The sequence below is a fragment of the Giraffa tippelskirchi genome, chromosome 3 (genome assembly GCF_054371585.1).
Source record: "Giraffa tippelskirchi isolate mGirTip1 chromosome 3, T2T-mGirTip1v1.2.pri, whole genome shotgun sequence".
Lineage (NCBI taxonomy): Eukaryota > Metazoa > Chordata > Mammalia > Artiodactyla > Giraffidae > Giraffa > Giraffa tippelskirchi.
In genome coordinates, this window is record NC_137277.1 from 37,845,714 (window position 1) to 37,872,791 (window position 27,078).

General features: G+C 52.3%; 1 protein-coding gene and 1 non-coding gene across 3 annotated transcripts in view; one reads left to right on the forward strand and one right to left on the reverse strand.

The window, feature by feature from the left end:
- Nucleotides 1-1,857: 1,857 nt before the first annotated feature.
- SLC13A5 (solute carrier family 13 member 5) overlaps nucleotides 1,858-27,078 on the reverse strand; it is a 60,284-nt gene continuing 35,063 nt past the window's right edge. For both annotated transcript variants that reach the window (XM_081579836.1, XM_081579837.1), the window contains exons 9-19: nucleotides 22,572-22,700; nucleotides 22,170-22,306; nucleotides 19,695-19,873; nucleotides 18,510-18,675; nucleotides 16,630-16,752; nucleotides 12,737-12,946; nucleotides 11,681-11,781; nucleotides 10,277-10,395; nucleotides 8,126-8,287; nucleotides 5,208-5,345; nucleotides 1,858-4,049 (exon numbers count right to left, since the gene is read on the reverse strand). In XM_081579836.1, the coding sequence (XP_081435962.1) occupies nucleotides 3,924-4,049; nucleotides 5,208-5,345; nucleotides 8,126-8,287; nucleotides 10,277-10,395; nucleotides 11,681-11,781; nucleotides 12,737-12,946; nucleotides 16,630-16,752; nucleotides 18,510-18,675; nucleotides 19,695-19,873; nucleotides 22,170-22,306; nucleotides 22,572-22,700 (1,590 nt within the window). In that variant the 3' untranslated portion in view covers nucleotides 1,858-3,923. The remainder of the gene's footprint in view (nucleotides 4,050-5,207; nucleotides 5,346-8,125; nucleotides 8,288-10,276; nucleotides 10,396-11,680; nucleotides 11,782-12,736; nucleotides 12,947-16,629; nucleotides 16,753-18,509; nucleotides 18,676-19,694; nucleotides 19,874-22,169; nucleotides 22,307-22,571; nucleotides 22,701-27,078) is intronic.
- LOC145543951 (small nucleolar RNA SNORA72) lies at nucleotides 10,940-11,074 on the forward strand. The gene has a single exon (XR_014081187.1). It is a non-coding gene; the product is annotated as a small nucleolar RNA SNORA72 (small nucleolar RNA).

The following is a 27,078-nucleotide window of genomic DNA, read 5'->3' on the forward strand; positions in this document are numbered from 1 at the left end:
GTCTTTATTGCCACAAACAAGAATATGCCATCAAGGGTCCTACCTGAGAATGCCTGTATTCTTTTTGAGAACCGAACCCTGTGCCACTGTGCTGACTCCCTGCAGAGCAACAGCTTCATTATCCATAATTTTTGTGCATTAGCGATGGTAGGGAGGAGACTTCCCTGGCCAGGGAGAGGCCCTGCTCACTGGCTTTGCCAGAGGAGGCCCTAAGGAAATTTTCAGCTCAGAGGGACAGGGAAGGATCCCAATTCCAGGATCCAATAAGGAACCCTGAAATGCATAGGATCCTTGTGGAGTCCTAAGTCCTTGGCAAAACAGTTCAGAAAGCAACACATATGGTCAGGATATGCGTTCAGCTAACCTTGGGCCCGTACGTCTGATGTGTGCTGAGAGAAATCAAGGGTCTTGGGTTGAATCTCTTGACAAAATGAAAGAGGCAAAATATCAATGGGGAAAAGCTCTCAGAGTTTTCAGCAAATAGCTGAGACCCAGATGGGGGCAGGGAACAGGCCTGTAATAGACTTTAAGCTGAGACACCATGGGGACGAGGCAGGAGCTGCATCTGGCCCAAGCAAGTGAAGGATCAGGGGGCTAAGGGTTGACATGATTCTGGGGAAAGGCCCTGACTGATGCTCTAGTCCAGCCCCTCCCTGAGGGAAACTGAGGCCCAGAGAGTGGGCTTACTTATTCAGTATCTGACGTCAGGACTGAGCTTGGTCCATGACTCAGACTCTAGCCTCCTGAACCAGTGGTTCTCCTGGAAATGGAAGCAGAGGTGAAATTCTTGACCAAACACGTACGTACGGAACGTGTTTCTACTGAATTCCATGGAAAGGGAGCCACTCAAGTAGCCTGGAGTGAGGGCAGCCCTCTGAAAGAGTCATAATACCAGACCCTAGTTCATCACCTACCCAAGGGCTCCCAGCCTTTTTTTTTTCCTGCCAGACTCATATTTCGTAGTATGTGGATATCTCTTGATTTCAGGAAGCATAGGCCAATTTCCCAAGCCCAAAAGATGCATTCTAATTGGTCTCATGGTATTCCAGTTCCCCTTTGTCAGTCATTGGCCTCAATGTGGGCATATGATTTAGTTCTGGCCCACAAGATATAAAAGGAGGACTCTAGGGGCTTTCTGAGAAAACTTTTGCTCTCCTACTAAAAGCAGAAAATGCAGTAGGCACCATCAGCCTCATCCCGTACACCTGCCTTCAGTGCAGGTGTATATAGTGTGTGAGTCAAGCATGACAGTAAAGCTACAGTATCCTTAAGATGGCAGAGTGGATGGTCAAGCCCGAGTCTTTGGTGGCCCAAGTGAGCTGCTGGTCCCATGCCAGCAACTGTCTAGCTCCAGACTTCTTGTTAAGTAGACATTAAATGCCCTTAATAGGATGGCATCATCAACTCAATGGACATGACTTTGATCAAACTCCAGGAGATGGTGAAGGACAGGGAAGCCTGGTGTACTGCAGTCCATGGGGTCACACAGAGTTGGGCACAACTGAGCAACTGAATGACAAATGCCGCCCTTAGAATTTAAGTCACTGCTAGCTAGGTTTCCTCTTACTTGCAGCGGAAAGCAATCCAGATTGGCACTGGCCACAAGTGTTAGTGCAACTCCAGCCAAGTTCAGGAGAAGCTGTTTAGAAACAGCCTTTGGTCAGCCTCTTCGACCTTGGAATCTGCTCTCCTGAAGCACCACCAGCTTTATCATTCCACAATCAGATGGAATCTCCCCATCCTTTCCCCTACCCCACCACATCCTCCCCCATCCGCTCGGCCAGTCTTACTCATCCTTCACTGCCTACCTTGGATGACTTTCACTGACTTTGCTCACTTACCACCAGGCATGCATCTAATTGACCATACTCATCATTTATTTACTAATCACACTTGTGGTGGCCTGCTGTAGCGCCAGCACTGGACCCAGCAGGCTGTGCAAGTCCTCGGAGCCCTCACTGGGGGGGGCGGGGGGGAGGGGCGGGCAGACATGTCAGCAGCAGCAGTGTAGGGAGTAGTGATAAAGGGGTGGTGTGGTTTCACCTTGGTGGAAGAGCAGGTGGCCCATTTCCACGCTGCTCTCGCCAATCAAAGGCTTTGTTTCTTCAGGCAAAGACCAGCCCTGTCTATTCCAGGACAGCTCTGAGCCCATCTCAGAGGAGGCAGCAGCAAGGGGCTCTTGTTATGATCCCTGAGTAGTCAGGGCCTTGGGTAGACCTGCGCTTGGTCACCCACCGTTCCCTACAGGCCCTACAAGGCCAAGGCCCTTAATGGCTAGAGGAAGCAGCAGTGGACATGGTGGTGGCAGGTCTGAATCAGAGCCTCAGCCGCCACTAACTGGATGTGTGACCACTGGACGTGATGTGGCCTCTCTGAGCCCCAGTACTAACGAAAGACGGAGGAGGTTAATAACACCCGCCTATCTCACAGGCTGCAGCAAACAATTGAATGAGATCATTAGCAGGGTGCAGGGAGGCCTGGCACACTGGAAGTGGGCAGTGTGTAAGTGTTCATTCACCCACCTGCCTCTCCCCACCCCACCATCCTGCACACAGCAGAAAGCCAGAGACAGCCTGGTGCACCTTCCATGGGAGACAGGACGATCAAGAATCACCCCACCCCAAGGAACCAGATGGTATATGCTTGGTCCTTGAGTAGAGAGAGTGGGGGTCCTTAGGTTCCCAGGCTTTCTCCTGCTCTGAAAAATACCATCAATGGTGCAACACAAGAAGGAAAGAAAACTGGGTTGGTGGGCAGGAGGACAGGACTCTCATGCGTATCTCCCCGAGGTTCTGAGGGTTCCCAGGCCACTCTGGAGTCTTGGTCCCACAACTTCAGGTAGATTCACACATAGGCAGGGGCTGTCGGCTCGGGGACCACTGGGCGCTGCTGGTTCTCAATGATGCTCTGTCAGTACCAGGCTTGGCTGCCAAGGCCAATCAGCAAAGGGAGCTTTCCCCAGAGAAGCCCAAACTTGGGCCTGACAGACAGACTCTGAAGGAAGCCTGCTCTTAGTAGTTAACAGCTATCCATCCCCCTGTGCCTGCAGGTGAGGGTGGACCTAGGTCTCCAGCTATGGGCCCAAAGGAGCCCATATGTAGTGTGACCACTGCCCATATGTAGTGTGACCCCAGCTGTCATAGGGCAGGAAAGCATCTCTGGAAGAGCCAAACTAACCTGCCGGGGAGGATCCTAATAAATGTCAGCCAGACCATGAAGGGGTCTGAGGAGGTGTCCTGCAGAGCTGGGGGGGAGGGGAGCCTAAATCATCAGTTACAATCGAGCAGATTACAAGTGGGGTGCAGCAGGCGGTGTCATCCAGAAGTTAGCAACTCAAGTTCCTCATCCTTGAGCATGGTGATGGCACCGTACTCCCAGTGGTCCCAGGAGGCTCTCGTTCCCACTCTCACTCTTAACAGTGGGGAGCTGCCCAGGACCAGACACTCCCTGGGCTGTGGACTGACCCCTCCTAGTGCCAGGAGGGATCCGAGGCAGCCTAAGGGAAGCTGGGAGAGGCACAGGGCCTGGAAGGTTGTTTTCTTACCTCCCAAGCTGGGATCTGATTCCCATGTGGATGACAAGTGAACCCCAGAGCCCAGCCCCGGGGGGCCAGCTCAAGGCTGAGTGGGGGCGGGACCCTGACCGTCCCAGAGGTGATGGCAGGCCCCCCGCAAAGATGGATGCCAGCAGACTCACGGCAGGCTCCCTTCACTTCGGAGCCTGCCCTCTCAAAGCCCATCCCCAGCTGAGACCCAGGCCTGGAGGAAGAGTTAGCCTGTCGGCTGGGTCTCCGTAGGGCGTTGGCATCATGGGGTCACTTTGGGATATGAACCCCAAAGCTCTGTGGCAAGTCATACTGGAAGGTTCAAGAGTCCTTGGGAGGGTGGGGGCCGTGGGCATGGTCTTGCAACTCTTCCAAAGTCTCAATGTGCTGTCACATTAGCCCAGTCAGGGAATTGGTCCAAGTCAAATATGACCCGTCCCCAGGTGTTGATGGCCAAAAATGCACAGGTGATTCCAATGACGTTCATTATTAGTCCTGTTTTCATCTGGAAAAGAACAGGGTCAAAGTTAGCAACCTTGGGTCTGCCAGGCTGTCAGAACAAAGGTGAGTGGGACACGGGGATTCATGCTCTGGAGAAGGGAACCAAAGTTGTTGGCTGAGCCTCCCGTCCCCAGGCCAGGCTCCGTCCTCACCCCACCCCCAGGCAGAGTAACTTCACGTCCAGTACGTCCAGTACGAGTCATCACTGCTCAAAGCAGCCTGGGAAACAGGCAGGACAGGCAGACTCTCCAGGCCCACTGGGACGCCTGGAAAACTGGGCCTCAGGGAGGCAAGCGAGCTACTGAAGAGCCTGGTCTGACTCCAGGTCCAGGCCTCACCCCAGCACCTTTGCCCTCCCACAGACTCATGCCGGCCTTTCCAGAGTCTGAGCTGCCTTCTTTGTGTGGTCACTAACCACTGCCCTCAAACCTCGTGGCAGATTTTTCACTGGGGATCAGAGTTGAGCTTGCAGTCCCTGGTTTCTGGGACTGCCCTCTGTGTGAGAATGCCCCATGGAGTCCCAAAGATACCCAGCGGCAGTGCTGAGATAACTGACACCTGACTGGGCCGGGGGACATTCCCTCTTCACTGGCAGCCCCGGTTTGCACTGGCCTCTCCCCATTCTGCAGCTGCAGACCCGCCCTCCTTCTGCCAGAAGAGTCCCTCCTTGGGCTGCATTTGTTTCTAGGGCAGCATCTGCTCCTCCCAGGCAGTGGTGTCCCATCCCCGAGCCCCGCCCCCCACCCACCCACCACCACTGCCTCCATCTATAGCCTCTATCAATCTCTTTGGCTGCAATTCGTGTTTCCCCTATCCTTAGCCTCACCCCTCCTGACTCTCCTCTTGGGTTCTTTCTAATTTGTGAAGTCTATGTTGGCCATATGAGACCCCCAACCTCACCCCCTCCAAGTGCTCAGCGAATGTTCCCCTGATAGCTGCTCGAGCACCTCCAGATGGGAGATTCTGTAACCCACCTCTCAGCTTTGGGAGACAGAACAGTCTATGAAATAAGAGATGGTGTCAGAAAAGAAGAAAAATTTTCTATAAATGCAAAGAAGGAATTAGGTCTGGACATTTGGTCTCAAACTGTTTGACATCACAGGGCATCCCTCAGGACCAAAGGATCACAGCTGATGGGATTGAACAAAACCAGAGGCGTTACCATGTCAGAAACCTTGAGGTGTCCATAGGAAAACACGATGGCGTTAGGCGGGGTGGCCACGGGCAACATGAAGGCAAAGGATGAACTCAGCGTACAGGGGATCATGACGTACAGCGGGTTGAGGCCGATGGAACGTGACTGGGGGAAAACACAGCACCGCAATGTCACAGATGCAGAAAACAAAGCTCCCGGCACCATCAGTCTGAAAAGCATTTCCCTAACATACTAAGCGCGTTCCCACCTCTGTGCCTTTGTCCTGCTGGGTCCATTACCCTTTGCCACACCTGGATGGTAACTCTGCTGGACCCTGAAGGCTAAACTCCCCAACACGCCTTTATGAACTCCCTTGATTCATTCAACATATATTTCTTGGGCACCTACTATGTGCCAGAGGCTGCTGGGTGCTCCTGCCACCCATGTGTGCACGTCTGTCTGTCCTCATACAGAGAGAGTCTGGAGGGTAGGGACCACGTCTCTCACCTGTGTATGTGCCTCAGTATGTATGTGTTTCTATACACATTTGGGTTCATTTTGCATATGGAATTTGGTATCCATCTTTTTTACTCTAAAGCTTAAAATTCAGCCACACCTACTCTGTCTAGCACAGAGTAGACAGATGCTCATAAATATTTGTTGAATAAATCAATGATATAATTTATAATGTCTGTCAGTGTCTACCAAAATGAATCATCCATCGTGTGGATCTACATGCCCTTGAGGGCAGACATACATGCAGAGCTGTTCAGTACAATGTTGTAACAGCAAAACACACAGAAAATTGTCTCAACAGCCATCAATAGCAGGATGGTCAAATAAAATACATATATACAAACAATGGAATCGTTTGCAGCTGTAAAGAATTGAGTAGGTTTTACATTTTAACAATGGAATGATCTCTAACATGTATGATAAGATTTAATATATTAAGGTGCAGAACAAGACTATGAAATAATGCCATTTTTAAAAAAGAGAGTGTGTGTGCATGTGTGTGCATGCTTGCATGTATGTGCATGTGTTACACATCCAGAAAGATATCTAAGAAATTAATAACAGGAGTTATCTCTAAGGAGGAGGCTAGAGGGTAAGGGCCTGTATGCTCTTTGTATTATTAGACATTTTCCAGCCATGTGTATGTACACATTTTCAGCTCTGAAAAATTGTGTGTCCCCATTTTATGAAGTATCCTTTAAGACTATGATTTTTTTAAATGACTTGATAGTATTCCATTGTATGAATATATGATAACTTATTTCACCAATCCCTTACTATTATGGAAGTATTTTTTACCACAATTCTGTGATGTGCATCTTTATTGTATAAACTTGTAGGCATCTCTAATGATTTTCCTAAGATAGACTCCTGAACATAAAATTCCCAGAGTCAAGGGGTATGAGTGGGTTTCAGATTACAGTTCCTGTGGGTAAACAGGTCTCAGAAAAGGCCGTGCCAGTTACATTCCTCTAGGATAACCAAGAGGAGCCAATCTCCTTCCTGGTTTCCCCCATGGTGTGTGCACCTCAGGTGTCTCTGGACCCAGCTGGGAAGTCACCACCTTCCCCTTGCCCACATGTGGTGCTGAGCCAGGATTGTGAGGCCTGTGGGGAATCTAACTCAGGGCTTCTGATTCTAGAAAAGCTTGTTTCTGAAAGGCCTGACCACCTGCTCCAATGAAGACCCCCATTCATCTGACTGGTCTGGGAGCGAAAGCCAGGCCTCTGCGAGTGGAGGGAGTCCTCACTACCGCATGACCAGCATCAAAAGAGGCTCCTTGGCATCTTTTCATTCTGGGCCACCTGCTGAGGGGTGGGGGAGATGGGCCACTTTGCTCTTCCTAACTCTTCCATCTTCACTTGGAAAGAAAGGAGAAAGTCACTTGAATTTGCTTTGTATACACATGGACACCCTGGCAAATGAATGAAAATTTACCAACTTCAGTCCTGTGCTGAGGCCTTTGTAAGTCTGTCCTCCTAACTGCAGAACGTCAGCCCCAGCCTCTCTCAGGCTCATTTCCCATCTACAGAGGGTTTTCATAGCCCTCATCCTACTTGACCCTCAGCAGACACATAAGAAAGAACTTGAGAATGTGTTTGGAAGATCCTGAACTTGAACTCAGGTCTTCTGACTCTAAACCTAGGCCTTTTTCTGTGCCACCTTGAGTTGGTAGTGCCATGTGATGAGTGGCAGATGGAAATGCAAGAAAAGATGGCAGTTGAGCTTCCTATAAGCTCTGCTTTCTTCTCAGGCCCAGCTCAAAACTACACTTGCCCAGAGAACATAGTTCTTTAGCCTGGCACTCAGCACCCTCATTCATAAGCTCTCTAGACTCCCCAATCCCTGAGCTTGCCAAGCAGGGCTTCTGGGAGTTTTCAGTCATGCAACCATTTCCTTTACATGGGCTTTGTCCAGCTGGATCCTCTGTGCCTTTGTCCTGCTGGGTCTGCCACCCTTTGCCACTACCTAGGCCTACCTAAGATGCCACTACTCCATCTTCGCAGAACCTCCTCTCCCCTCCCACCATCCCCAGGCTCCAGTTCCCCCAAGATCTCTTCCTGGTGGGTTCTAGCCAGTGGTGTCCCCTATCCTGCAAGCCTGCTGCTCACCTGTGCTATATTCTGAGAGACCCTGTATCATTCCCCCATGGCATCCTTGGTGCCAGCCCTGCCTCCCAAGCTTGAGAAATAATCGATTACATTTATAAACAAATTTAGAGCACCTGGTTCTTGCTGAGCACTTTGGGTCAGCACAGAGGATACCAAGAAGAACCAGCAAAGCACTGAGGGCAGGACCAGAGCCAGCAAGGGCTCAGGGACCCGGGTCTCCAAAGCCTAGCTAGGCTTGGGCCCCTGATGTCACTGCCTCACTGGGGACCCTGTCAGCTTCCTGTGAAATGATGACTCTCCCCCAGCTGAGTTACTTACCATAGAGGCAAAGATGGGCAGAAACAGGGTGGTGGTGGCCACGTTGCTTGTGCACTCCGTGAGCACAGCAATGAGTGAGGACATGATCAAGGTGATGGCTGTCGGGGACACAGTGTGCAAGGGCTCCATCTGCTTCCCCATCCATTCTGACAGCCCTGAAGCCTAGGAAGCACGGGGAGGGCAGTCACCACAGGGCTACTGGCTCACAGTTCCTCCAGAGCCTGGAGGGACCTTCATCTTTCTTTGAGGAGCTCAAACCAGACTTCACTTCCAATTCTCTTTCTCTGAATACGTACCGTAAGTGCTGTCATCCAAGCCCACAGTTTCAATCTCCAACCTCACTCTGCTGTCTCTGAAATCTGTGTCTCCAGCCCAGCTGGTCTACTGTCTGGATTTCCACCCAGATGTCCCAGAAGCATGTCAGACTCAACACAACCCAACCTGAATTCACCCTCTCTAGCCCAGAATCTGCTCCTCTTGGGCTCCCCTGCTCGGTGGCTAGACTCACCCACTGTCCAACCTAGAAGGCTAAGGAGTCATCCTGGGGTCTCTCTCCCCCTTATTCTTTATGCCCAGTGACCATGTCACCCAAAACATCTCAAGTCCGTCATCTCCTCTCAGTCTCCCACAGTTCTTGAAGTTCAAGAGAGTGATTTGAGCCAGAAACTGGGGATTTTATATTTGGGGTTTTAGGCTGAGAATAGATTATCCAGGAAGAGAATGAAAAGTGAACAAAGAGGCTAAGGATAGAACCTTCGGGAACACTCATATTTATGGGAGAATAGAGGAAAAGTCAGCATAGGAGGCAGAGCAGGAACAGCCAGAGTTAAAAGTAGGAGAAAATGATGTCTTGGGGACCAAAAGAGGAAAGAATTTCAAGGAGGAGAGAGTGGCCCATGGAGTCCAGGTTCTGAGCCTGTGTTAGATGAAAGCTATAGAGCATCTACTGGGTCTTCCCCAAGCCCCACCCTTCTTAGGCCTCCACTCCAGACATCCGAGAGATTTTTCCTAAATGTAGATCTGACCAAGTCACTCTCGGGCTTCAACCCTTTGGTAGCTGCCACCACTTTCAGAATAAAGTCCACACTTCTTATCTTGACCCTCAGTGAAGCAGTTTCTGGGCGGTAATACCAGCCTTATTATCTTCTGCTGTTCTTCAGCTAGATTATTTCACACTTGTTTCTTTACTCATGTGTCACTTCTTTCTGAAATGCTCTTCCAGATATGCCCCCCCTCTCTAGGATGGGAAATCCTCAAAAACAGAGACTGCATCTCAATCTCCTCTGTAATTCCTATGCCTGACCTAACATAGACATAGTAGGAAGGTTTGATGACAAATGAGTGAGAGATGAATAGATGGATGGATGACTGGAAGGAGAAGTGACTAAATGGATGGATATGTTTATCAAAGAAACATTTATGAACCCACTACTTGCCAGCTAGATGCTGAGCAAACAGCAATAGTAAGATAGATCAAGTTTGTCTATAACATTCTATTCCCAGATGGATGGACAGATGCACAGATGGATGGACAGATGGATGGAGGACAGCAGCACCAAGGCGACTCATCCCCTCCCCCTCTAGCTCATTTCTTCCCTATTAGGAGAGGAGGGAGGGAAGAAAGTTGTGTTTTGGAGGGTATTTTCTTCCAAATGCTGTTCTTCTCTTCCGATGTCACTACATACCTAGCTAGAGAAAAAATTTCTAAATGGCCCAACTGTATCAACAAAAGAGGTCAGTGGGTAGATGAACCAAAGGAAATGGTGAAACTATTCACAAAGATTTGAAAGAAAGATTTGCCTTGAATAAATCAAAGCAGAGATCATTATTCCCACAGCCCCCCAGGAGACTTCCCAGTGTTCCCCGCCTCTCTTGGGTAACCCCGATTGTTCACTCATCTCTAAAATCAATCAGAGAGCACTCTCTCTGTTCCAGGTACTACGCATGGTGCAGGGTTTGCAGATGACGAGACAGAAGCCCTGTCCTCCTGAAATGTGCAGTTACATGGAGGAGACAGACACAGAAATACAGAGGCAGAGCCCCAGGGTGCTGGGAAGGAGGGGTGCAGAGGCTCTCAGCTGCCCTCCTGGTGAAGGAAGAGGCCCTAGGCAGCCCCCCACCATGTCCCCACCCCAGCAGTGGAGAAGTTACCTCACATCCTTTAGCCACAGCGAAGCCACCCCCCAGGAGAAGCACGATCCCCCAGGGCACTTTCTCCTGGGCCACCTTCCAATTCAGCAGTGGGGGTGGATAGAATGGAGTTTTCCTTTCTGAGAAGAGACGATAAAAACACACACATACATTGGGAATTCCAATGGTGGTCCAGTGGTCAGGACCCTGCGGTTTCGCTGCTGATGGCCATGGGTTCAATCCCTGGTTGGGAAACTAAGATTCCACAAGCTGCACGGCACAGCCAAAAAAAGTCACACACAACCCAGAGCAGCATTAGCAACCAAAAGAGATAAAAGTGATCTCATCAAGGAGGCATAAAAGCCTGCAAGGACAATGAGTGCCATCTCATAACTGTAAATCAGCTAAAATTTACAGTAATCACTACATCGACTGCTGGTAAAGACATGACATAGTAAAGCTATTATATGTTCTGGTAGCGTTATAAATTGGTACAGCCTGTTTGAAAAGCAATCTCCCAATACATTTTAAAAAGCCCTTACGACGTATATACTCTTTTACCCCAGCACCATCACTGCTAGAAATTTATCCTTAAGAAGAAACACCCTCAAAGAAAAAGCTATATATACAAAAACATTCATTTATAATAATGAAACATTCAAAATAGCCAGAATGCTCCATAACAGGGGAATGGTTACTGCCCCCTGATACAATATAATACCATAATTAAGAAAATAAATTCGCTATATTAAGACCATGCATGTGTCCCCAGACCTAGTTCTTTGCCTAGGTCTGGTTTTATAAATGCTGGTGATAAACCAAGTCTGATTTACATGATGCATCATCTGTGGGAAATGTCTGTGACTCTTAAGTATCTGATCAACCTTGAGAAATGGTAGCACAGCTAGTGTGATAACTTTTGAAGATATCCATTGCTAGTTTGATGATGACCAGTTGCCATTAAATGAGTTGTAAAAATTAAAAAAAAAAAAAGAAAATAAATTTGAAGACTGCAACAGTAACAGGAAATGTTTATAGCATAACTACAAACAAAAAACATGAAAACAAAATCCAACAGAGAAAACAGATTGAAATATGTTTTGATTACACCTATATAATATCTATATGCGTATTAATAAAGACTGGTAGGGAGAGAGAGACCCCCAAAATACTTGGGAAATCCCTTTCTGTTCCTCTTGTAAAATAAATAAGATTTCAAATGTTTAAAAAGCAAAAGAAGAGATCTTGCACTAAACAATACCCAGGGCAGTCTTGGAAAACACCCAGTGCCCAGACTCTGTAATCTAGCCAAGCCTTTGCTACAGGGTGAGGTTTTCTCCCTCCTGGGCCCAGGGAACCTCATGGAAACCCTTTGCTGCCAGGGTCCCAACCCTGATGAGTGGGAGGCCAGGACAGGAGCCTTACCTTCCTCAGTCTGGCTGCAGAAGTTGAACTTGGGCTTCTGTGAAGGCGTGATGAATAGCAAGATGGCCACAAAGATGGCCACGGTGGCATCGGAGGCATACCTGGGCAGGAACAAGCACATAGGATTAGCCCAGCTTAGCTGCAGTGACAGTCACACAACAAACCTGCTCTGTGTCTGAGTGCTCCTACATGAGGAAGCTTGCTCCTCTGAGGAAGAAAACTGATACTCCAGGACTCCCCTGGTGGTCCAGTGGCTAAGACTCTGCGCTCCCAAGGCAGGTGGCCTGGGTTCAATCCCTGGTTGGGGAACTAGATCCCACATGCTGCAACTAAAGCCAAATAAATAAATAACAAAAATGAAAAGAAAGAAAACTGATACCCCAAAGGCCAGGATCAGGGTGCTGAGGTAGACTGAATCCTGGCTGGAAACCAAGACACCTACATTCTTGGCCTGTCTCTGCTGCCATCTTTGAGTGACCCTGAGCGGCTCATTTCTCTCTCTCAGCCTGGGTTGCTCTGTAGGTGAACTTCGTGCACTCTTCTCAACCAGATTCTCTGGATTCTAGGGACATCACAAGGACTCTAGGGCAACCCCAAGCAGACCTTCAGAATGAAATAAGGCACTAATAGGTGGCTATCTCTCAGACTACATCTTCCGCCTTTTCTAGGATATGTATGGTATCCTTTCTTCCTTTCTGATCACATAACTTAGCCAGAAGAGAAACACCATATCTCCCTTTTGCCAAGTCTCTTTCTAAAGAAGCTTCTGGACCCTGGATGTGCGTCTTCAGAGGGACTCATCCGAATCTGGAGAAAGATAAGAAAGAAAAGACGACACAACGGAGACTGGGAAACCAGAGCACTGGGAGCCCCAGTCCTCGCCCAGCAAACTTCTGTCACAGCCTGGCTGCCCTGAGGGACCACAAGAACACATCTGTGAGCTTGTCGGGAAGACTAGTGAGACAAAAGCAAGTCCAGAAACCAACAGAGCATTCCAGAACAGGGTGGCAGAAAAGGAGGAGAGCCACAGAAGGTGCTGCAGGAGGAGCCACTTACTTTGTCTTTCCCTCTGCCCAGGCGATTGACACCCAGCCGGGCATGAAGCCGGGGTCCCGGGTGAACCAGAGGCCGACCAGCAGAAAGAAGCAGAGCAGGACGTTGATCTCAGCGAAGGAGAGGGGCCCCAGCTTCCTGTACTCTGCCCACAGCACCTCGTGGGCAGACTTCTCCTCACTCTTCTTTTCCAGGCTGCAGCCCCAGGACAGACTAGAGGATGCAGAGATAACAGGGCGGGGGAAGCGTGTTGGTTGGCCCAGGGCTGGCTGAATGCAAGTGTGAACACCAGGCAGTAGAACATGATAGAAAGCCACACCAGGCTGCCTGTCACCAGGGGGCCTTGAGTAAGTCCCTCCCCACTCCACATCTCTGTCATCTGCCCACCCGACTTCACAGGACATAGTGGCAAAGTCTGTTTTGTGTGACCAGCATATATGCCCCAGAGTGCCCCCAGAACTGGAGGGTGCCCCCAAAGGAAGCCTGAGAGGCACAGGTTGCATGGCCTGTCTAGATCAGGACTCAGGAAGAGAGGATGGCCAGGAGGGTGGGAGACTGAGTGAAATGGAGCGGGGATGGACAGGAGCAGAGGAGGCAGAAACAAGCAGAATCGAAGCCACCTCTGGCAAGGGTGTCCTGGCCAGTACCAGTTGCCTAGAGGCCAGCTGCTGCCATCATCTAGGGGATACCATGAGAAATATGTAAACAGGTCGCGGTGGAGCCAAGCCTCCCTCACAAGCTCCCTGTCTTCCTTCTCCCACTGCGGCCTGGAGCTGCTTTCAGTGGTACTGGCATGCCAGTCCTCATCATCAGGTGGCTCAGGAGAACACAAATAACAAGGACAGGTCCCAGCAGACTGGGTCAGGCGGAGCAAGGTGGGTGCTTACATTCCAAGGAGCTGAGGTGTAGGATTAGGGACCCAGCAGACTTGGGGGGCTGGAAGTGAGTGTGGCTAAGGCAGGGGGAGAAGCCAGCCAGGGCCTGCTCTGGGATGGGCTCCCAAGGGACCAGGGCCCACTGGCCAACTCGCCTGCCCAAGGCACCCTGCAGCACATCTCCCAGGGGAAGGTACCTAGCCTTGGGGAGAGCTGACTCATTGGAAAAGACCCTGATGCTGGGAAATATTGAGGGCAGGAGGAGAAGGGGGCAATAGAGGATGAGATGGTTGGATGGCATCACTGACTCAATGGACATAAGTCTGAGCAAACTCCGGGAGATGGTGAAGGACAGGGAAGCCTGGTGTGCTGTAGTTCATGGGGTCGGAAAGACTCGGACACAACTGAGAGACTGAACAACAGAAGTCTTGGGGAGGGACTTGCTGGGGCCACTGGCACACAGAATGCCGACCCCAAGGGATCCATCAACCTGAAGGTGGTGGAAAGGCCAAGTTGATTGTCCCTAGAGAGCCTTCCATTCTGGGAGTCCTTCCTGGGACCCTAACTCAGACTTCCAAAGAACACAGGAGTTGCGGAATAGGTGCCGAGGTGCTGAGTCCTGGAGCCAGGGGTGGATGCGAACCGCCTTTGAGAGGGTGAGAGCCAGGCCAGGGATGAGGCTCAGCCTGGAGCAGGGACTCAGGGATGCTTGGATGCAGCCTCCAGCGGTGCTCAGGGGTTAGGAAAGGATGAGACAGGTGATGGCTGGGAACTCAGGTCTACACAGCCTGCCAGGATCTCTTCTTTGGACAAGGGGCCAGGCCATTTGTCCCCAGGGTCACCCACCAGGGACACCTTCTTGATCATCCAGCAGGGGGATGGCTCCGCTGGGGTGGGAGGTAGCCTCTCTGTCCTCACCCCTGTGGCATGAGAGTCTGTGTTCTACCCACCACCAATCTAGTGCCTCCTGTAGTTCCCGAGACTCTGGGACTAGGCCGGAAGCTTCAGGCTTCCAGAACAGGATAAGGGGGGACTCTGGTAGCGCCCAGTTCTTTTCTGATGCTGGCAACACATCCTGACAGCACAGCGGCTGCAGACTCTGGGGGCAGCGTCATATATTCAGTTGTCCAGTGCTGGCCCCGCCGCAATGGTGCCACCAGGCCTTCAGGTCCCTCTGAGGCTAAGCGTTCCACGCTTATCTTTGGGTTAATCCATCTGGTGACCTCTAGGCTGGCATGAGAGAAAGCCAGGCAGATCCAGCCTTCCTGTGGGAGCCCCAGGGGGCTGGGTAGGTGCACAGTGTCCTTCTGCAGTAGAATGGCCTTCCTTGAGATGCTGATGAACTGGGTAGACATGCTGCAGGAGAGGCCAAGGGACCCCAAGCACTGGAAGGGGTCCAGGAGAACCCTCCTCCCTGACTCAGGGCTTAGCCTGATGAGAGGGCTGGGTGTAAGCCAGCAGTAATATCCCACGAGTCCTAAGGGGTCCTGGGGTGAGCCGCAGCCTCCTTGGCTGGACATGGTCTAGGAAGCTGCCCATAAACTCTGGAAGATCCATTTTTTTCTGAATCAGGCTGGAGGGAATGACCCTGATATTGCTCTCCATGACCAACCAGATGAGGGATTCAAACGGGGCAGCCAGGCACCCGAGGGAGCAGCTTCCCTTTCACAAGGGGGCCTGGACACAGGGCAGGGTGGGGATGTGACAGAGGCCTAAGTCTACCTTTATGTTTTTATTATAGCTGCTCTGATTATGGATAGAGATTTTTTTTTTACTGCAGTTTTCAAAACAATTCCTCCTTCAGAAGAAAACTTAACCAAAATGCCCCCTTTTCCCCATTAACTCACAGGTTTTCATGGGCATCTTTGCCTTTCAGCTCTGAAGTCTCCTCTCTCCTGCCACATAGGCCTGTTTTTCATTGGAGCTCAAGCTCCCTGTGAATTAAGGCACAGAGCACTCAGCTCACATAGTTAAGTCCATGCCTTTAAAAATGACAGCAACAGGGACTTCCCTGGTGGTCCAGGGGCTAAGACTCCACGCTCCCAATGCAGGGGGCCCTGGTGCGACCCCTGGTCAGGGAACTAGATCACGCATGCCCCTGTGAAGATTCCACGTGCTGCAGCAAAGATCGAAGATCCCAAGTGCTGTAACTAAGACCGGGGGCAGCCAAATAGATAAAAATAAATTTAAAAATATAATACAAAAGGACAATAACACTTTGAGGTGTTTGTCAGCCACACGTCATGGTTTCTGTGCAAAGCCTGACTGCTGTTAACGGTTGACCTTGGTGAACCATGCCTGTGTGCTGGGAACTAGAAGGTAAACTTTGCAGAAGCGGTGTGCTGCTGGGAACATTGTGAGCGTCCGGTAAATCTTGGCTTGGATTGATTGGGATACTCTCAGGCCATCTGCCCTGATCTAGCCTAAAAGACACTTTCGGCCAAGTGGAAGTCTGTCCAGTTCTACACCAAGAACAAGCGTCTCGTTAATTGCTTTGACTCGCGTTCAATGACGCACCTGCTCCTTCTGCCTGGGCTGGGCGCTGGGCGGGTGTGGGGGTCAGAGAGGACTTACTGCAGGCCACAGAGGAGGTCGGGGTGAGGGGGCGATACTGGAGCATGACTGCAGGTGCTGGGGGGGCAGAGCATGGAGTGTCCAGGGAGGCCTGAAGCAGCAAGCAAGCTAGCAGTCATCAGAATCGGAATGGCGGGGAGTGGACTGGGGGGAAGCTGGGAAAGGAGTTGCCGAGGAAGCAGCATTTGAACTGGCCTTGAAGACTGAGGAGGTTGGAAGGGAGGAAGGCAGGGAATGGCATTCTGGGGAGAGGCAACAGCACGTGTAAAGGCGTGGGGAGCCACAGGGGTGGCAGGAAATGGAGGGCAAGCCAGCAGGAGATGGGGCTGCTGAGAAATGGACAGAACCACCAGGAGGCACTCTCTAGACTCAGCTGCTGAGCCAGAGGGGTTTGCTGCAAGGCCGGGCATGGTCAGACCCACTACTGTGTCACCATCTCAGACTTACTCGGATCTCATGTACATGAAGCGAAGCCACAACCAGGAGAGCAGGAGCATGATCAGCATGTTGGGGAAGGCGAATCCGAACCAGGAGGCGAAGTTCACAATGTCTTTGCTGTCCGGAAACAACCTGAAGGGAGAAATACCAGTCCGCCCACATCTCTACCAGATGCTGGGCTGTGGAGAGTGGGCAGGCCGGACCCTCTGGGCAGAGGCTGAGCTACAGCCGGGCCCCGAGAGCTGGTCTGAAGCAAGGGGGCTCATCCTCCTGAGGTCCAGCCACCCACACCCACAACTCGGCACTCTTCCAATTAAGCAGGGGCCCCAGAACATAGCCATGCACAAGACAAGCCTGAGGTGTGACCAACCAACCCTCCTGGGGGTCCACACCCGGCTGAGAAGCTCATGAAAAGCAAGGCCCTTCAGTCTAGAAGAATACACCTTTGTACACACATAACTGGCCAACAGGTCCAGGGAGTCCACGGATTCCTCAGAATCACCCTGTGAGTGTGGGCTTCCGCAAGGGAAGGGCCCCCTTAAAAGATCAAATCTCAAAAGCTTCCCAGGGTGGAATCAGACAGTGTTTCCTGAGGGCTGGAAGAGGGTCACTTCCACTCCCAGCCCCAGGCACTGCTCCCTTTAGCCCAAGAGTGAAGTGGAATAGCACTTCCCTCCTGCTTCAGCAGTAAAGAATCCACCTGCCAATGCAGGAGGCATGGGTTTGATCCCTAGGGCAGGGAGATCCCCTGTAGGAGGAAATGGCAACCCACTCCAGTATTCTTGCCTAGGAAATCCCATGGCCTCAGGAGCCTGGCAGGCTACAGTCCATGGGATTGCAAAGAGTCAGACACGACTGAGTAACTAAACAACAGCAACATAGCCACAGAGTTTTTCTCATTCAGCCCAAATAGGCAGCTTTGCCCAGAGGAGCTCCGGGGAGAACCGTAAGGCTGTCATTACAGAAAACAATTGCAGAAGCAAAGCGGTCTGCTTGTTCCATCTCAAGTGTCCGCCCTGCCAGGCTGCAGGCCTGCCCTTCCCACCTCCAAGCCACCCTCCCCACCCCTGTCCAGGGTGCTTGTCTGCACAGGACGGGCACCATCATACTTCTGTTCCTTCTCTCTGTACCTACTGCGATTTGTACTTATCTTCATTCACACATTTACATGACCCGTCAGAACTCTCCAGGCGTCTTCTACCCTCAGTTGCCCTCGAGTATCCCACTGGCAGGCCCCAGGACCCTCTTACTTCTTTGACCCCAGCCTCACAAGACCAGGCACAAAACTGAGTCCTCAGAGCCTGGTTCCTTTCTGGTCAAGGCTGAAAAGTTCCAAACAGCCCCCTGGTCCACCTGGAGCCACACAAGGGCACACGTCCCCTCAAGGGCAATTAGAAGGACCATAGTTAGTGAGCCGATGAGGCACCAGCTGACCTAACCGCTAACCTTCCCTGACATCATAGGACCATCATCATTAAAGAGCAAGGTCGTGAACCAGCTTTGAGGTGAGCGTCTTTAGAGGCGTCTGTTTTCTACAAGTTTTAACCAAGGACCCTGCTTCTCGGACTATGTTGTCATTTCCCATGACTGGCTCTGAGTTCAATCCACATTCCCCTTCTGAGCAAGAATCCTGAGCCCGGGAAAGAAAGGTGGGACATGCCCCAGGGCGAAAAGCAACTCTGTCTGTGGACATCAGCTCCCCCGCTGTGGGGTCCTGAGTGTGTGCAGGGGGGCTGGGCCACAGAGGCTGAAGGCAGCCCATCTTCCCTGCCCTGACATGTCCCCCCAGCCCCAGGGCCCAGCTGAAGAGGAGGCAGAGGTGGGTGGGCCCCTCCAGCCCCGTCCCTCTCACCCCATTATTGTCCCCAAAGTCATGGCCAGCGACTCACTCTTGCATCTGGCCCAGGAGCACCACATTGGGTCCCGTCCCGGTCAGGGTGGCAGTGCCTCCGATGCTGGCCGAATAACATATGCACAGGGTCATGGCCTTGCACACGTTCTTCCTGTTGACCTCCTGCTGCCTCATGGAGGGACCTTCAAAAGTCGCTTGGTTCCCTGTGGTGGGCACACAGCCATGAGCTGAGCCAGTCCTGGGGGCTGCCTGCCCAGCTCCAGCTCCTGACCCAGCTGCTGACTTGAGGATCTGGGCATGCCAGTTCTGCAGGCTCTCTCCCCAGATTTTCTTTCCTCAGCCTTAAGCCCCAGACTGTGGTCTGACCCCATCTGCCACCCACGGTCACGTCCCATGGCAACCCCCCGGCTCCTCAATGACTCATGCAAAAACTCTGTAGCTTCAGACACACTCCTTTCTTTCCTGCCTCCTTGCTCTCGCTCAAGATGTTCCCTCCATCTGGAGGGAGTTGGGGCAGGGGGTGGTCCCAACCCATCTCAGATGTCCTCTCTTCCTAGCAAGGCCTCTCCCTTTTCTGCACTTCCTCCATGTTTGGCTTATGGCATTCTGTGGCCTCTCCCAAGTCAGATGAACTGTCCGAGGGGCCTCTTGACTCCACCCCACCAGGCTCTATGAATCCACAGTATGAGAGTGTCTGCTTCATCTCTGCAGCCCAGGACCTGGCCCAGGGTCTGGCCATCAGCACAGGCCCTGAGAGGCCACGTGGGGCCCTGGGGATGAACGAGGCAGAAGAAAGACACAGGCACTCTCTGACTTCTTTGATCTCAGTGTCCAGCAGGGAAGCCAAGGTGTGACCACCAACCCCGAAACCTGTGAGAACAGAGTGGCGGAGGGACTTGGTCTGTTCAGAGAAAGCCTCCCTGAGAATGATTAGGGGTAGAAAGGATTCCAGGGCATCCAGTAGGTGCTCAAAAGATACCCAAATGAATAATCACATCAACATGTATTAATTTCTGTGATGGCAGGAACAGATGCGGGGGACCTTGCTGTAAACTCCACTAAAAGATGGAACTTTGATGCACTAATCACATTCCTAAAAGTTAGGAAAACAGCATTTCAAAGTATTTCTCTATGTGCTTGTGAAAAAGAGGGCTCCAGGAAGCAGGGAGGTGGCTCAAGTTTTTGGAAACAGAGGGGAAGGCTGCCCCGGCCAGAGGCTCACCTGGCAGCTCGCCGGCCTTGCCCTTTTCTGCCAACTCCAGGCCGGCCTCAGTGGCTGCACTCGTGGCCTCCATCTGCTGTAGCACGGCCTCCACGATGGGCACCATCATGGCTGTGGTGGCCGTGTTGCTGATCCACATGGAGAGAAACGCCGTGGCGCCCATAAAGCCCAGCATCAGCCTGCAGGGGAGGGGCAGAGAGGAAAGCCAGAGAATTCCCCACCCCCGCCACCCCAACCCCTAGGGAACTAGGTCCTGCCCCCTTGCAGGGACGCCAGGGGCCAGCACCTGGGTTCGCAGGCTGGTTTGGGACTGGATAGTCTAGGAGCGATGCAGTGTTAATACCTCCCTCCCCCCCACCCCTCCCTCTGCCACTCTCCACAAACATTACTGAGGTCTACTCTGCTGGCTACTGGGTCACTGCGAGGCCTCAGCTCCCATCATGGCTCTAAGGAGCTCGCGCTGTAGCAAGGGAAGCACAGGCATCCAGTTGGCGCCGGTGGAGTTGGCCCTAGTACAACCTAGGGGCGCACAGGAGGAGCAGTCCCAGCTTCCCATTTCTACCTGGAGGATTCCCAGCCCCCCCCCCAGACCCTGCTTCTCCTGAGTTCAGGAAGCCTGCGTGGAGTCAGGCTTCTGGGAGGGGGAGAGCCAGGAGGGGCCTGGGGAAGTGGGACCTCCCTCGTGGCTAACCCCAGCCCCACCTCTCCACTCACACACTGTGCCCCCCTCCACTCTGCCGCAGATCAGAGCCCCAGAGAGTACTCAGAAAACATGTTCCCCTCCTGTATGGCACCCCACTTTCCACCTCTGTCCCGACTGAGTCATCTATCTGGAAAACTCCCCTCATGGCCTTTCAGAGCCTTCAGGCAGCACCCCTTCTCTGTCGCCTCCCTCCCAGTGCACACGGGGTAGGGCTGACCACACCCTCCTCGGTCTTCTCTAGGACACTCCTCCCTGGCTGAAGACAGAACTGTGTCCACATCTGCTCCATGAGCATGGAAGGTCTGATTCTTCTCCATGGGTCCTGCACACTTGGCACAAGGCCAGGAGCAGAAGGCGTTCCAGGGTTGGGGGGTGTGAGAGGGTAGGCTGAATGGAACTCAACTTCTTGGTCCCCACGCCCTTCCGCAGTCAGGTCCCTTCCCAGGGGCACTCATTTATTTGCCTGAAGAAGGGTCTGGGGGCTGCCGACGTCCCTGCAGGTAGACCTCATGGCCTCATAAGTACAAAGGCTGGAAGCCAGGCTTAGAGGAGGGAGCAGTGACGGGGGGAGCAGATAAGCATGAATGAACATCTTGGATTCGGTTTGGGAGCAAGACACTCTAGCACACTCCAGAATAAGGTCCACCCGCTGATGGAGAAAGCCTTCCACTCAAAGGATCCTAGGAACAAGAATTCGGGGGCCCGAAAGGCCTCATGTTTTTAGGCAACCGGTTCTGATGTGACCCTGAAAACCAATCGCTGGAGGGGCTCGATGTCAAGAAGAGTCACAGGTCAAAGAGTCACAAGCCCTCACTCAAGAGAGCTGGGGTGCCAAGGGTGCTCAGGCACTGGCCTACTTGGGCAAGTCTCTGCCCTCAGGGCCCAGCATGGACATCAAAGGACCGACTCACTGTGAACTAACCCACCCGCTTTCCCAGGGCTAGGCTGGGTCACGCCTTCGTTTAGAAAGATGCATCCCGAGTTCCAGATTAGAGGGGGCAGGGCGCCCTCAGATAGGCCGGGTCCAATCCACATGTGAGGTCAGCAGACCATTTAACCCCTGTCTGCCTCAAATTCCTTATCCACAGAACAGAACCTGTGTGATGAGAATAAACCCCAACTCTCAGCGGTGTGGTAAGAGTTAGAAGAGGTGATGAAGAAGCCCCGGGTGTCATGCCCTGGGCACTGCAGGCACCACAGGGTGAGTCTGCGAGATCAGCTCCAAGACTTGGTGTGAATGGCCTGTGACTGCTGGGGAGAACTTGGAGAGGGGTGAGACCACTGAGTGCTGGGGGGAAGGTGAGGTGGGCAGCAGCTTTACAGAGGGAATAGATGTGCCAGCTTTGGAGAGATGACTTTTCTACTTCCCCCTAAGCTAGGTAATTGAGCCATCTCTTTCCTGCTTTCCCCACAAAACTCCTAGGGGTATCAAGTACAGCTTGATCCAGCCTCCACCCACCTTGTTCTCTGGATCCTGCAGCCTTTCCCCCAGGAAGTCTTCTGAACATGCAGGGACCCTTGCTGAGCAGTCTCCTCTAGATTCACAGAACCTTTACCCACTGCTGCTTACCATACACCCCCCAGTGGCTCCCCCACTCCCACCATCCTTGCATCTGGCCTCCCTAGCTAAGACTGTAACATGAACCACCCAGGGGTCTGCCTGGCTGCCCTGCTCAGGTAAGGCCATGGTCAGCCCTTGCCTGTGGGTCTGTGCCACACATTCCCCTCCCCAGCCCTGGGGCCTAACTGTGAGAGAGAGGAGGCATAATTACTGTGCAGGCTTGGTCCCCACCCAGAGGAGCGTGCGCAGGGCAATCCTCTTGTGCAGGTTCCAGTGCTCCACGGCCACAGCCACGATGAGACCGCCAAGGAACAGCATGTTGGTATCCTTCATGTATTGGATGCTCACCTGCAAGTGGGCACAGAGGCCCCATCAGACCTGCCTCCTGGCCACACACTACTTGGGCTCAGGGCCACCCAAGTCCCCAGAGACAGGCGAGCAGACCAGATGCTGACTTCAAGGCAGCTTGGACTGAGGATAGAGGGTCAAGGGTACATCTCTATGCCAGAGAGAGCCCACAAACAGGGTATGATCTGGTCCCCCGGGGTCCTACGCAGCTGAGAGCAGAGCTCAGAGGATGAGTCATAGGAAGAGATGCTCTGGGGCTGCTCACCTGCTTGGAGTCCAGAATCTTGAAGAGCGGGAAAAGCAAGGCAGGCAGGAGGGCCGTGACAGCTAGAGGGATGACTTCTGTGCACCAGTAAATGGCCATGATGATGATGATGTAGGCACACCTGACAAACTGAAGAGATAGCCCTGAGATCCTGCAGACTGCTGCCATCTCGCTCCCCAGCCCAGAACACTCAGCATGGCAGTGGGCATGCATGCCTGTGTGCTCAGTCACTTCAGTCTGCCCGACTCTGCAACCCCATGGACTGTAGCTCACCAGGCTCCTCTGCCCATGGGATTCTCCAGGCAAGAACACTGGAATGGGTTGCTATGTCATCTGATTTGAAAAGCCAGCTCGTTAGGAAAGACCCCGAGGCTGGGAAAGATTGAGGGTAGGAGGAGAAGGGGACGACAGAGGATGAAATGGCTGGATGGCATCATCAACTCAATGGACATGAGTTTGAGCAAGCTCTAGAAAATGGTGAAGGATAGGGAAGCCTAGAGTGCTGCAGTCCATGGGGTTATAAAGAGTTGGTCAACCTCCAGGGATCTTCCTGATCGAGGGATCTAACATGCGTCTCTTATGTCCTCTGCACTGGCAGGCGGGTTTGTTACCACTAGAGCCACCCAGGTGCACAGCACAGCTATCTTCAAATTCGATCTTTCTACTACATCACTCCACACTGCTGCTTCCTTGCTGCTTCCTTTCTTTTTTTGCAGATCATATCACTCCTTTGTTTAAAAGCCTTTCTCTGCCTTCAAGACAGAAGCCAAATGCCCTAGCACTCTTTGGAGACCTTCTGCCATGGAGCAGGCCCCTCCAGCCACATCTCCTTGCCCACTCCCACTTTGAGCTCCATGACCCCAGAGCCATGGTGAGAACTGAGGCCAATGCCCCGCCTCCTGTGGCTGCAAGACACTCCCTTGGCCTGGAGAGAGTGCTCCGGGCTCAGCTCACCACTGCTCCTTGGGCATCTCCCCCTTCTCGCCCCTAGCCTGGATCTGTACCCTTCCTCTACGCCCCTGCCCCCACCCTCAGCAAGCGGCACACTGAGTTGGCATTATTTGTTTCACCAGCATCACTCCTGACCGCCCCCCCCACCCCTGAAGAGTGGAGTCAGCAGTGGAGGGCAGATTCCATGTCACTCAGCGTCCAACACAGGCCTGACACCCCAGGGACACTCAGCAAGTGCTGACTGGAGGAATGACCGGCACAGCATGGGCTATGACAAACGCACCTGCGCACAATCACAGTTTATCATCACCCAAGATAACATGTGTTATATGCATGGAACATCGCACAAAGAGACATTCTTGGTCTGGATAGTGTTATCAGTGATAAAATACGAGCACCCCGGGACACCTCCCTACTCTGACGCAGGGTTTCTCAACCTCGGCACTATTGATGTTTTGGGTTAGATGGTTCTCTGTTGAGGGGGAGGGGCCTGTCCTGTGCATGGCAGGGTGTGTGGGAGCACCCCAGCCTTCATCCCAGTAGATGCCAGTGGCACTCTTCAGCTGTAACAACAACAACAAAAGATCTCCAAACTTTGCTGGATGTCCCTGAGTTGAGAAGGAGAGGGGAGTCAATGCTAGTGATACTGCTAGTTGGCTGAAGGCAGGACAACAATGTGGTTAGAAGCCCAGCCTTTGACACCAGGCAGGCCTGATCAGTGACCATTGTCTGCCATTGTGTGGCCTTCTGTAGTCATACCTTGTCTTTGAGGTCGAGAGAGAGAGGTAGGAATGATCTGCTGCAGGGGTGGGCAATGAGGGAATGTGCTATAGAGACTTCAAACACAGTTGTTTAGTCACTAAGTCTTTTGCAACCCTGTAGTTGCAAAACCCCACCAGGCTCCCCTTTCCATGAACTTCCCAGGCAAGAATACTGGAGTGGGTTGCCATTTCCTCCTCCAGGGATGTTCCAGACCCAGGGACCGAACCCTTGTTGCCTGCATTGGCAGGCAGATTCTTTACCACTGAGCCACCAGAGAAGCCTCTTAATCACAGTAATACTGTCTAAAACTCAGTCTCCTTCTTATCATCATATGATAGCAATTCTCAACAACGTCTTTGATAAAATACTCCTCCCACTCCCAACCCTGGCCCCCTCCCTGCTTGTTTCATGTCCTCACTTATAAATCAAGGATTGAAGAGCACGGATTCTAAATATATGCCACATAGAAAGTGATGTTTTTATTATCTAAACAGCAGGTGACACGTGTAAGCAATTTTCCCAGACAGTTCCTGGAGGCTCCAGACGTAGCCAATAGAAAGCACACGAGACTAACTACCCCCTCTCCTCCATGCTTCTATCAGGAGGCTCAGGAGATGCCCCTGAATAACACGCTAAGTCACTTCAGCCATGTCGGACTCTTTGTGACCCCATGGACTGTAGCCCGCCAGGCTCCTCCGTCCATGGAGTTCTCCAGACAAGAATACTGGAGTGGATTGCCATGCCCTCCTGCGAAGTTGACTCTCCCTCATCTAGAATGCTCCAGAGGGTTGTGGGGAGAGCAGAAAAGGACAGGGGACCTTTGAGAAGCCTGAAGAGAGGCTGGCAACCATGCAGAATGAGATGGGTTCTAACTGCAGGTGGGGGCCTGGACCCCAGTGAGCTCAGAGCCTTCTCTGCAGCAGAGAGTATGACCAGAGGAGTACTTCAAGCTGAGCTCACCGTGGACAATGGGATTTAAAGGTCAGCACCCAGCACAGTACCGAGCACAAAGGGTAGCTCAATAAATATATTAAATGCACAACTGAAGAAAACCGTGGCTTATCATTAACCTAATTATTAAGAAGGGCATCCACGACATATTGTTTAATGGGAAAAGTGTAGCTAAAAGAACATACTGTATGTATGTTATGGGACTTGAAAGTATTTTCATTTTTACTTTATACTTTCCAGACTTTAAGAATTTTTAATAACAATGAATGTATTGTTTATTTAATAAAAAGCAATATAAAAAAGAAAGAACCCAGACAATGGGTAGAAAAGTGGAGGAGGGATGATGACTGGAAGGAAGCAAGGTGTAGGAGAATAAAAGAAGGAAGCCTGCAGCAGAGAGAGGCCGGGGCACCAGTGGAGGAGGACTCACCCTAGGAGTCACTACCCTCCCCTTGGACGATGCTGCCCAGGCTGCCGAGTTCTCACAGCCTTCCCTGCCACTCTGCCCCCGATCCTGGGTTTCCTTGCAAACTTTGTGGCCCTGGGGGTGGGGGCAGGGAGCTCTTCAGTGGTGACCAAAACAGAAGCTCAAAGGGAGAAAACAAGGAGACAGGGCTCCAGGCTCCCAGGCATCTGCCCCACCACCAGGCAGGAGAACGCAGGAAGGCAGCCTTTGGAGTGACTGTCACTGATGTCTCCCCTTCCCTCGCCTGATCCTCCCTCCCAGTGTAACTTAATGACACTCAGACACAACCTGAGCTGGGGGTCCTAGCTCAAGGTCTCCACTGTATGTTGGTGGGGTGGGGGGGCGGGTGGTCTTGGTCACACTCTCCTGGAGCAGGAGGTCAGCAAAGTGACTATAATTAGTCCGGGGAATATTACTCCCACCAGCAGGACTCAAATCACAGCTCTCCTGCCTGACTCCCTCCCACAGCCGGTAACAGCCCCCAATCTCTTTCTACAGAGGAAATGCTGTGGATCACAGCTGCTGTGGCAACTAAAGAGCCACCCTTGTTGGATCTGCTGTCCTCAGCCCATCCAGGGTCTGTGATCAGCCTACCCAAGGGCTCCTCCCCACCTAGGAACCAGCATGATCTCTTTGGCACCTACAGCCATAAAATGTCAAAACCAAGCCTCCTTGCTCCATTGTACAGATGAGAACATCAAGGCCCAGAGAACACGGGGGCTTGGCTAAAATCACAAGGATGGGTGAAAGGTGGAAGTCCAGTTCTCACAAAGCCTGGCTTCCTGATACCTAGTACAATCCCACTCCTCCAGGACTGCCTTCAGAACGTCCCCCAGAGAGATCCTCTGTTGCCCAAACCTGCCTGGGTTGTGGAGGGGAGCAGAGGTTTCCTGTCTGGGCTGAGAGTGAAAGGCTGAAAGAGGGAATAAGGAGCAGCCAACAGCCACAAAAGGTTTCAAAGGGCTCGGGCCTCTGCCAAACTGGCCTCTCACTGCCCAGCGGGGCCTGGGCCAGCACTCCCGGCACCGCCCCCACCCTGAGGCCAAGGCCATTCATTCTTTGCTTCCTTCCCGGGAGCCCTCGGAGGCCAGAGCTCGGGTGGCAGCTTCCCCGCAACCCTGGGTCGTGCCACCCAAGGCGTGAGTTCTGGGAACATGTCCTGCCTCCTGCTGCAGCCACAGCGGGCAGTGAGCAAAAGCAGGCCAACCTGACCTGCCTTTTCAGCTGGAAGCGGCAGCAGGACTCTGATTCAGCTGTGGCTTCCTAGGCTGCAGAGCTGGAAAGAAATGTGCATCATAGATTGGGAAACTGAGGCTCAAAGGAGGGCCAGAGGGGGACAAAGATGGGACTCAGGATCCCCTGGTGGCTCAGACAGCA